General features: G+C 45.0%; 1 protein-coding gene and 1 long non-coding RNA gene across 2 annotated transcripts; one reads left to right on the top strand and one right to left on the bottom strand.

Moving 5' to 3' along the window:
• Window positions 1-777: 777 nt before the first annotated feature.
• Window positions 778-7,284, top strand: LOC142076397 (uncharacterized). Its single transcript, XR_012671184.1, has 2 exons — window positions 778-1,373; window positions 5,539-7,284. It is a non-coding gene; the product is annotated as an uncharacterized LOC142076397 (long non-coding RNA).
• A 2,505-nt stretch (window positions 7,285-9,789) lies between these two features.
• Window positions 9,790-10,725, bottom strand: LOC142076409 (olfactory receptor 14C36-like). The gene has a single exon (XM_075138709.1). It carries the CDS (start codon window positions 10,723-10,725, stop codon window positions 9,790-9,792), a length of 936 nt encoding a protein of 311 aa, XP_074994810.1.
• Between the last annotated feature and the right edge of the window lie 1,160 nt (window positions 10,726-11,885).

The following is an 11,885-nucleotide window of genomic DNA, read 5'->3' on the forward strand; positions in this document are numbered from 1 at the left end:
GAAGTCTGGTGTAAGGAAAAGTGAGTGACGGCTGTGTGGGGCTCAGCTGATGGCTGGGGTTAAACCATGACAATTGATTATTTAAAAAATTTTGGGAAGTGAATGCATGCCCTCAAGACTTCTCTGCTACTGTACGTAGAGAGGAGAAGGGAGAGTTCCAAGGCAAGAACCAGCTGTTCTGCAGGAATTTTAGCAGCATCAGTGCAATGAATGGCTTTTAAAAATAAGCATAAATCTGTACAGAAAAATGGTTCAATGACATGAAAGGAGTATGGAATGTTTCAGTTTATGATGTATTTGTCACGAATGAGTGGTTTTAAGGCCGCGTAAAGAATCACTGGCAAAGGTATTGGCAAAGGGTGATTTTAATAGAAATTTATAGAAATGTGACTTAACAGAATTCGATGGCAATGTTCACTCTCATTACATGGATTAAGTATACACAGGGAAAAATCGTTTCAGAATTGTCTTGGAGTGATTTGTACAGAGACTGAGGATAAAAGGGTCAGGGGGACCCTCCCGTTGAGTCACGAGGTTCAGAGAAGATCAAACTGGACCCAATCTTAGTCTCAGACTTGGACAACGGTTTATGGACAGTTACAAAAGGAATAAGGAGGCCCTTCCGTTGAGTCACGAGGTTCAGAGTAGACCCCCTTGCTCTCTAAACTCCTTCTCAGAGAGGAGTCTAGGTGCGGCCTAGGATCTACCCTTAGTCTCAGACCTGGGCAACGGTTTATGACTAAGGGTTAAGGGTGTTTAGCAGCAAGTGTGTGTGGGATTTTCTGCAATTAAGTAAAATGACTGAACGATGTTACAACGTGGTAGATAAGGATTTGGCAAAGTCTAGTGATTAAGCTGAATTATGACTTATGGAAAAGTTACGGTTTGGCAAAATCCAGTAATTAAGCTGAGTTATGACTTTCGGAAAAGTTGTGTACAAAGAATAAGGAGCTTGGCGATAAGTAGGAAACAATAAATAAGGAATAGAATATCATTAAAGAAGGTGGAACGTAATTTGGAGGAACATTTTGCTAATTACAGAGCTTGTAATTTGTTTATAATATAATCTGGCTTTATCTTGTATTCTGTTTTAAGATCCTGTTTATCTGTAATTGTGCTTTGGACAAAGACCAAAAATGTACTCGAAGGTCGCGAGTTGATTATAAATACTTTGCTAACAAGCAAATAAAGACAGACATGATTCCTGCTTCATATTGAAGAAGTCTCTGTCTCGCGTCGTTATGCAACAATTGGTGACCCCGACGTGATTCGACGTTGGAGAATGAAAACTGTACTATGAATATTTTGAGTCAGCCTTAGTCATAAGACGGCTGGGATAACGACGGGCGCCGCTGGAAACTGACTGGTACCAGGTGAGCGGCTTGCTTCATAATGGGATCTACTGTATCAGTAGAAGTGAAAGCTGTTTTAGCTATATTGTTATCTCTGGCAGAGAAGCATGAAATAGCTCTGAAGGAAAAGGGAGCTTTGGACTTGTTGCAATGGGGACAGAGAAGGAACATTTTAACAACGATGGATGAGGTTTTTAAGGAAGACTGCTGGCAGGCTTTAGGAAAGGATCTATGGGAATCCGTGCAAGTTGGAAATAAGGAAGCAGTAACCCTTAGTCATGTATGGTATTTAATAAATCAGTTGATGAAAAAGACTCACGTTGAGTCTGAAATTATGGAGGCTGCAGAACGAGCATTAGGATATTCATTCCGAGAAAAAGCCAAAAAGAGTGAGCAGGCTTCTATTTCTTCACCTGATCCTGTGGTTCTGCCAGCAAATGTAAGAGATGCTAAGTCTATTTTTGAAATCCCATTGCCGCCTGATTATTTTTCCCCTGAAGAAACTGGTGCAGAGGCGGGTATGGAGTCTGCAGCCCTTACTGCACCTCCAATCAGTGAAGATGAAATAATGGAGCAAGAAAATTCGCCATTAGAGGAACTCCGGCAGATAAAGCGTGAGGAGGAGGAATTAAAAAGGCAAGCTTCTGCATTACAGTTAGAAGGTGATAGGCAAAAAATTGCTCTCGGGCAGTTGGGTACGAGGCTGCAGGAGGTGATGAGACAACAATCAGGACTGTTACAGAATCTATATCAACAACTGCAACGACAATCAGTAACAGGTTTTAAGAGTACAAGTATGCAAGACGAAAAAACGCAGACTGTGGACGCTGGTCAGAAATGGCATGGAATAATACGGGATGCAGCTATTGAAGGCGAATTCTTAGGTCCATTAAAGGCTTTTCCTGTGCACCTTCATCATAACGCTGCAGGAGCGGAGGTGCGAGAATGGCAGCAGTTCGATTGGCAGTTATTAGATCGACTGCAAAAAGCAATAATGCAATATGGTTTGGATAATACATATGTAAGAAACTTGATTGATGTGGTATTTTCGCAAAATATTCTCACCCCTTTTGATATAGAAACATTGGTATCGTTAATTTTGTCACCCATGCAAAAATTAGTTTTTAAAGATGATTGGAGAAAACGTTGTGAACTTGCAGTAATGAAAAATTTGGACTTGCAAGATGGGGACCCATTGAAATTTGCGACAATCGATATGTTGATGGGACAAGGAGCTTTTGTGCATCCTAGGGCACAAGCTCGGTTAGATCGACGAATATTACAGCAATCTCAATCTCTTGCTGCCATCGCATTAAAAGCACTACAGGTTTCTGCGACCGCATCCCCACCTTATGTTAAAATACTGCAACTGCCATCGGAATCTTTTTCTACATTTTTGGATAGGTTAAGAACTGCAATAGAGAAATCACCAAACTTATCGACCGAAGCAAAGTCAGCTGTAATGCTTGATCTGGCTGTACAAAATGCTAATGATGTGTGTAAACGAATACTTTCAACGTTACCAAAAACGGCTGGGCTAGTACAAATGATGGAAGCCTGTGCTAGGGCAGATCTAGTAGCAGAACAAGATAGGGCTGTAGTATATGCCCAGGCACAAGCTAAAGCTTTGGCCGCTGCCCTTCAACCTGTTTTACAACCTAGAAATACTCGGCAACGCTTGGGAATTTGTTTTTTATGTGGACAAAAAGGACATTTTAAAAAGACTTGTCCCAAGAAATCTCAAAATAATTCAGGAAGCAAATATTGTACGCGGTGTCAGCGACAAGGACATGTTGTAGAGGAATGCCGTGCGCGATTTACTAAACAGGGGCAGCTTTTGCAGTCGGGAAACATGATAATGAGCGCCAACCAGAGGGGCGCTATGACACTAAATACCTCCAAGAAAAACCAGCGGATTCCCTATGCTTGGGTACCCAGTTCAATGGATGCTTGGACCGTCTCCGGGGGAAAACTGCCGGAAGCGCCGGAGTAGATATTAGGGTTGCTAATACTGTTCAATTATTAAATGATATGGTACAGGTGGTAGATTCTACGGAAAAGGGACCGCTGGGATATGGGCTCAGTGCTTTGATAATTGGACGATCATCTGCTTCTCGTTTGGGAATTTTTGTTCTCCCAGGTCTTATTGATTCAGATTATACCGGGACAATTAAGATTATGATTAAAGCATTGTATCCACCCATAACGATAGAAAAAGGAACAGAAATAGCACAGTTAATTCCATTCCAGGCAATGGTGCCCAATAAGGAAGAAAGAATAAGAGGGGCAAGTGGATTTGGATCAACTAATGATCCTTCTGTATATTTTTCTATACCTATCCTGAAAAACAGACCTACAATTGAAGTAGAACTTAAGCAAAATGATGGTTTTACTTTTACATTGTTGATGTTATTAGATACAGGTGCTGATATTACAATTGTTCCAAAAAAGGTATGGCCAACTACTTGGCCTCTACAAGAAATTAGTGCCATGATTCAAGGAATAGGAGGAAAACAATCTACAATGCTTAGTACTCAGTATGTGACTATGTGTAAGACAAATGAACCCCACCTATCTGCAAAAGTCCGACCTTATGTTATGCAAACAGAAATCGCATTGCTAGGCAGGGACTGTTTAACGCAATGGGGAGTTGTGTTACAGACATCGCCTTTTACTTAGCGGTCACTGCACAGCGACAGTTGACGGACCCAATACCTTTAAAATGGAAGCAAACTGCTCCTGTTTGGGTAGAGCAGTGGCCGCTAACACTTGAGAAACTGTCGCATTTGCAGACCTTGGTAGAGGAACAGTTGAAATTAGGTCATTTAGAGGAATCATTTAGTCCATGGAATACTCCTGTTTTTGTTATAAAAAAGAAATCAGGAAAATGGCGACTTTTACAGGATTTAAGAGCTGTTAATGCTGTCATGGAAACAATGGGGCCTTTGCAGCCTGGTCTACCAACTCCAACTATGCTTCCTGCTCAATGGGAAATTTTAGTAATTGATTTAAAAGATTGTTTTTTCACGATATCATTGGCTGAACAAGATAAAGAAAAATTTGCCTTTTCGGTGCCAACTATAAATAAACAAGCACCTTATAAACGATATCAGTGGCGAGTATTGCCGCAAGGAATGAAAAACTCTCCTACCATTTGTCAGTATTACGTAGCTGCCGCTTTACAACCCATTCGTTTTACTTTTCCGAACTGTATTATTTATCATTATATGGATGATATTCTTTGTGCAGCGGAAAACCTTGATTCTAATTTTATCGATTTCCTTCATCAGGCATTAAATGCCGCTGGTTTAATAGTGGCGCCTGATAAAATTCAAAAACATTCACCTTATTCTTATTTAGGATTTAAAGTTACACAATTACAGGTTAAGCCTCAAAAACTTGTGATTAATCTCAATATTTCTACATTACAAGATGTTCAAAAGGTATTAGGAGATATTCAATGGCTTCGCTCCTATTGTGGAATTTCCAATGAGGATATTGCTCCATTGGTGCACCTGCTGAAAGGAGGAGGGGGGGCGAATGCCCCCCGAAAACTTGACAAATTGCAGCAGAACGCTCTTAAAACTATTGCTAATAAAATTACGCGAGGATATGCGAATCGCATTGTTCAAAATATACCCCTTTTTGTAGCAATACTCAACACTGAAAAATATTTAGCTGCCTTAATTTTTCAATGGCTTCCACACCAGTTGGACCCTATGAATGTTATCGAATGGAAATATCCGTCTATAACACAAAAACAAACAATTATTCCACGGATTGTAGCGATATCTAACTTAATTTATTCTACTCGTCAAAGGGTCATAGACATAAGTGGGATTGACCCTCAAGTCATTTATTTACCGTACACAGATATGCAGATACAACAAATGTTTCAAACCATAACTGAATTCGCACTAGCTACTTACGACTTTAAGGGAATTTTGTCTAATCATTATCCGAAACACCGGTTGTTTTCCACAACACTTTGCTTGGAGCCAGACGTAATGTTATCTGTTACCCCTGTAGCTGGTCTTACTGTTTATACAGACGCTAGTTCCAGAACAGGAAAAACAGGAACTTCAAATCAGGCCTCCAGTATTGTGGTATGACGCCCGAACTAATCAATGGCAGGGACCTGCTGAACTATTAACCTGGGGAAGAGGGTATGCTTGTGTTTTAACAGATATTGGACCTAAATGGTTGCCTGCAAAATGGATTCGACCTACAGTTGCTGCCTTATCCTCTTTGCAAGCTTCTTGACCCTTGGAAGAGCTCATGCAGTACCAGTGGAATTGGCTGAAATGCAGAATCAGGACAATGTTTGGATAAGATGGGCTCAAGCGACAGACACGAATGACTTCTGTCTTTCATTAAAGCAAGTAGGAAATCCATTCCGGACCTGCTTGATCGGGTTTGCTTATGTGAATATATCAGATTTTACTGACTGGATCCAGGGGTCTGTAAATATGTCAATTATACAGCAAATGTCTAATGTTATGAGCTGGGCAATTAATACTACAGTTAATGCATTCTTAATTAAGAATTTGAAGAAGGCAATGTTGCCTCCTCAAGAGTTAGATTTGCTTGGAACATTTCCCAACAATGGATGTGTCAAATTTAGTTCCCTGAGTAGTAATGATCTGCCCACCAATGTTTCACCTCAACAATTACAATATCTAAATGAGAGTTTTTGCAATCATACGATGCAAGATATACCTTATAACCGAACCAAAGCATACGCTTTGCCTCCTGGGTATTTTTTGATCTGTGGAGATAGAGCTTGGCCCGGGGTTCCCCCATTGTCATTTGGAGGGCCATGTATGATCGGAAAATTGACGTTATTGTTGCCAAAGAAACAACATTTGCAGCAATTGCAGATGTTATACCAAGCACAGGGACAGAGTGGTCATAGACAAAAGCGATCTACCACACCGTTATTGGAGAATTGTACAGATGATGTCCTAATTTAGGGACAGTCTACTCTGACGACAATGTCCTTATTCTTGCCTCCCTTGGCCTTAATGCATTTGGGAAAGGTAGCAAGGAACTTAATGTGTTGGTCAGGAAAACAATTCAATCGCACTTCTTTAATTCTTTATGATATGGCCACAGAATTCGACAGTATTCGAAAGGCAACCTTGCAAAATAGGGCGGCAATTGACTTTTTGCTTTTAGCCCATGGTCATGGTTGTGAAGAGTTTGCTGGGATGTGTTGTTTTAATTTGACGGACAAATCTCAATCTATACAGAGTAAATTAAGAGAACTCCAGGATGGATTGGGGAAGTTAATGGAAGAAAGAAATCCTTTTGATAATTGGCTAGTTTCCCTTAATGTCGGATCGTGGTGGAGAATGATTTTGAAGTGGGTATTGATGATAATTTTAATTGTCGTAATTGTACTCATTATTTTCCCATGTTTGATTCAGTGTGCTATGGGAATATTACAGAATATAGCAAATAGAGCCTTTATAAAACAAAAAAGGGGAGTTGTGGGATTTTCTGCAATTAAGTAAAATGACTGAACGATGTTACAACGTGGTAGATAAGGATTTGGCAAAGTCTAGTGATTAAGCTGAATTATGACTTATGGAAAAGTTACGGTTTGGCAAAATCCAGTAATTAAGCTGAGTTATGACTTTCGGAAAAGTTGTGTACAAAGAATAAGGAGCTTGGCGATAAGTAGGAAACAATAAATAAGGAATAGAATATCATTAAAGAAGGTGGAACGTAATTTGGAGGAACATTTTGCTAATTACAGAGCTTGTAATTTGTTTATAATATAATCTGGCTTTATCTTGTATTCTGTTTTAAGATCCTGTTTATCTGTAATTGTGCTTTGGACAAAGACCAAAAATGTACTCGAAGGTCGCGAGTTGATTATAAATACTTTGCTAACAAGCAAATAAAGACAGACATGATTCCTGCTTCATATTGAAGAAGTCTCTGTCTCGCGTCGTTATGCAACAAGTGTGTTCAGCAGTGCCTAAACATTAATCAATTTGACAGCTGTACAAAGAGTTAGTCAAGTTCCTACAAATACTAAAACAACTTAACCACAGATTATACTTGTTAGTAATTGTAAATGCACAAAAAGAATTAGGTCAATCAATACGTATATATATATGCAGATGAATATGGAACCAAAGCTGATCTCTTCTGATGCACAACATGCCAGTTGCAAGGTTGTACGTTAGGTACAAAGAGAGGAAACCTGCTCCGAAGGAGATGACGTAACTTACTGAAGGAGGAGAGGTGTTTATTCCAGATAAAGCAATACAGAGTTTTAGATATGGCTGTTACAAAATTTTCCATAAGCAACATCCGATTCCGACCTCCCCTGCAGCAAGATTTTAGACGTTGTTTCTCTTTTCTGAGTGCCACTAGAGAAGAGTGACAGATATAGTTCAGTGCCATGGAGGGAATCTTCATAGCACTGGGGGTGTTTTTGTAGAAAAATTGATCTTTGCCAATTTGTTTAGATTTCTGAAAGTCATATGGTTTAGTTTTCGGTAGTGCTGTGAGGAGCAGGGAGTTGGACTCCATGATCCTTATGGGTGCCTTCCAACTTGAGATATTCTAGGATTCTAGGACTGTGGGTGGCATGGAAAGGCATTTAAAGGACAATGCAATCATCAGGCACAGTCAGCATGGGTTCACAAAGGGAAGGTCCTGTTTAACCAATCCGATATCCTTCTAAGATAAGGTCACCTGCCTCGTGGATGAAGGGAAGGCGGTGGATGTCATTTTTCTGGATGTCGGAAAGGCTTTTGATACCATCCCTCACAGCATCCTTCTGGGCAAGTTGTGCAGCTGTGAGATGAGGGGGTTCCCGGAGCACTCACGGGTGAAGAACTGGCTGGACGGCAGGGCTCAAAGTGTCGCAGTGAACAGGGCTGCATCTGGCTGGCAGCTGCTCACCAGTGGTGTTCCTCAGGGCTCCATCCTGGGGCCATTCTATACATTTATCAATGTTTAATGTATTTCTCAATGACCTGGAGGCAGGAGTGGAATCCGTTGTTAGCAAGTTTGCTGATGATCCCAAACTGGGAGGTGCTGTTGACTCTCTCGAGGGACGAGAGGCCTTGCCGAGGGATCCGGCTAGGTTGGAGCATTGAGCAGTCATCATGAAGGGCATGACATTCAACGAGTCCAATTGCCGGGATCTGCACCCGGGACGGAGTAAAGCTCCGGACACAAGTACAGAGTGGGAGAGGAGTGGCTGGAGAGCAGCCCTGCAGAAAGGGGCCTGGGGGTGCTGGTTGGCAGCAGGCTCCATGTGAGTCTCAGCCTGGGCTTGCCCCACAGCAGTGCCTGCTGCAGGGTGCTGCAGAGCTCTGGGCACTCCCACCACAGCCCCAACCTCTCGGAAGGACACAGAAGCTCCTGGGGGTGGGGAGGGGCTCTCATCCTCCCCATCACTCCCAGGGCTCAAGGACAGCAATGGCCCAAGGAATTGGTTCCGTCACTCTTGGGGTGCTGTTGTGTCCTTTCCAGAAGAGCCCCCAGACAGCCGGTGCCACCCCCACCCCCAGGTCCAGTGGCACAGGAGCTGTCCCAAGCTGGTGAACAGAAAAACCTCTTTCTCCTGCTTCTTGCCTTCTTTCTGACCCACGCGTGGTGCTCCACTCTTCTCCAGGGAAACCCCTGCTCCACAGAGAGCCTTTCCCCAGGGGAGTGTGTCTGTGCTGGCCTGGCCAGTTGTTGCTGGCTCCCTCCCCTGAGGTGCCCACAGGGCCCAGAGCTGGTGCTGCTGCTCTGCAGAGCTGCCCTAGGAACATGGGATGACTCCCTTTGGGCTATGCATCCTTCAGGTTAGCCCTTTTCCATTGGGTGACTCCACTTTTGGAGGAAGTTTTGGAAACCTCCATTCACTATCCACCCCGAGGCACCCAGTGACCCAGAGATGCCCTGTGCTCTCCTGGTGGGTTCAGATCCCCTGTCTGAAGGTCGGGCATCTTTGACCAGCCCTGCCATATGTGAGAGAGCCTCAAGCAGATACCTTTTGACCGTCCAGGATCTCCATGGCATTGGGCACCAGTAAAGTGAAGGCTCACTCCAGCCCTCATTCCCTCACACATCAAGCCATGCCCTTGTCCCCCTAAGCCAATGCAGCACCCAAGCCCAACAGCAGGGCCTTTTAGCCTGCAATTCCCTGAGCGTATTCTGCACTCCTCTGTGGAAAGAAGAGCCCAAGCTGCACACGCTGCACGCAGGCAATCCCCTTTATTTACAGACATGCCACAAAGGAGGCCAGCATTGGCGCAGTGATAGACTCATGGAGAGAAGGCCTTTGGGCCAGACAGACTGGCTTCAGCCTCTTGAGAAGGAGGATGAAAGCAAACACTTCTGATCACGATTATAACCAGTACAATGCCCAAAGGACACAAGTTGCCTGAGATCACTTGGAGAAACCTTGTGAAGAGAGATGGGCAGCTTATTGCTGCTGAAATACTATGGATTGAATCAGGTTCTTCAGGGCATTCTTGAGTTCCTTGTTCCTCATGCTGTAGATGATGGGGTTCACTGCTGGAGGTACCACTGAGTAAAGAACTGTCACGACCAGATCCAAGGATGAGGAGGAGATGGAGGGGGGCTTCAGGTAGGCAAACATGGCAGTGCTGACAAACAGGGAGACCACGGCCAGGTGAGGGAGGCACGTGGAGAAGGTTTTGTGCCACCCCTGCTCAGAGGGGATCCTCAGCACGGCCCTGAAGATATGCACATAGGACAGCACGATGAAAATAAAACACCCAAAAGCTACTGAAAGGCTAAACTCTATAAGCCCAACTTCCCTGAGGTACGTGTGTGAGCAGGAGAGCTTGAGGATCTGTGGGATTTCACAGAAGAACTGGTCCACAGCATTGCCCTTGCAGAGGGGTAGTGAAAATGTATTGGCAGTGTGCAGCATAGCGTTGAGAAACCCACTGCCCCAGGCAGCTGCTGCCATGTGGACACAAGCTCTGCTGCCCAGGAGGGTCCCGTAGTGCAGGGGTTGGCAGATGGCAACATAGCGGTCATAGGCCATTATGGTGAGAAGATAAAATTCTGCTGATATCAAAAACACAAAGAGAAAGAGCTGGGCAGCACATCCTGAGTAGGAGATGACCTTGGTGTCCCAGAGGGAATTGACCATGGATTTGGGAACAGTGGTGGATATGGTACCCAGGTCAAGGATGGAGAGGTTGAGGAGGAAGAAGTACATGGGGGTGTGGAGGCGGTGGTCGCAGGCTATGGCGGTGATGATGAGGCCGTTGCCCAGCAGGGCAGCCAGGTAGATGCCCAGGAAGAGCCAGAAGTGCAAGAGCTGCAGCTCCCGCGTGTCTGCGAAGGCCAGGAGGAGGAAGTGGGTGATGGAGCTGGTGTTGGACATCTGCTGCCTCTGGGCATGGGGGACTGTCCAAGAGGGAAAAGACAGTGACAAGTTAGGAGAGACTTCTCTGAGCAAAATCAAAGCCATTTCTCATAGGAACCCCCAAAGTGTCTCTCTCCATTCAGGAAGACCTTTGGCAGGTGCCTTGCACGAGCTCTGGTTGGTGCTGGCTGAGGGTGCCCCAGGGAGCCGCAGGCTCTGCTCTGGGCTCTGCAGGAGCCAATCCTGCCTCACAGCAATAGGTAAACAGGAACATGGGGTGATCTCAGATTAAATCCACTCGTGATATCAAAGAGCTTCTCAGCATTGTCGCTGCCAATTCACCTGCCTGCAGAGCAGAGCTGTGGGGGTTTTGGTTTGTGCCTTCTGGTCTGGTTGCCCCACCACAGCTGAGCCGTGTTTCTAATGCAGAAATCCTGGGCATTTCTGCTGTACTGCAACTGAAATCGTGTGGGTCCTGAGAGGACCTGACTGTCCCTCAGTGCAAAGTGAGGACAGCCGCTCTGTCCATCAGTCCTGATCTCAGCTGCCCTGTGCTGGCAGCTCTTTCAGCTGGAGGACTATGGCACTCCCGTGTTCCCCCCTAAAGAAACCGGACACTGCTGGGAGCAGAGGAATCCACGTTCTGAGTGCACATCTCCAAAGCCCTCACCCCATTGTACCTGAGGAGGAGCTCAGCTCTCCCCTCCCAACCACGGACACAGAGGGCTCCTTACAGCTGCCCACATACAGCCACCCAGCAGCATTTCAATGGCCTTAGCACCGAGGTGTCTTCTCCATGGGGCTCCTGCATGACATAGAGATGCCCCGGGAGAGCTTTGCCCTACTGGCGGGCAGCCTGCAGCCCAGCAGGACCTCCCAAGGAAAGACTCAACTCTCCTAAATTTCCTGTGTCCTGGAAGGAGGGTGAGATGTGTGCCAGCCGCACACCCTGCAGTACCCAGAGCCCCAAAGGTTAACAGGGTGCGAGTTGGATGCTTTTCCTCCACGGACATACGGGCATGACAGTAGACACAGCGTTGGTGTCTGAGCTGCACTTGAATCCTCACCCCCCACAGCAGTGAGTGTCACAGTAAGAACAAGGGCGGCAGGGAGAAGAGGAGAACGTGCCAGAGTTCCCCTGCCAAGGGAGGCAGGGGAGGGAGACACAGTCAGAGACT

This window comes from Calonectris borealis, unplaced genomic scaffold (assembly GCF_964195595.1).
Source record: "Calonectris borealis unplaced genomic scaffold, bCalBor7.hap1.2 HAP1_SCAFFOLD_49, whole genome shotgun sequence".
Lineage (NCBI taxonomy): Eukaryota > Metazoa > Chordata > Aves > Procellariiformes > Procellariidae > Calonectris > Calonectris borealis.

Excerpts from the sequence above, each read along its gene's own strand:
- LOC142076409 (XM_075138709.1), bottom strand. The coding sequence starts at position 10,725 with ATGTCCAACACCAGCTCCATCACCCACTTCCTCCTCCTGGCCTTCGCA.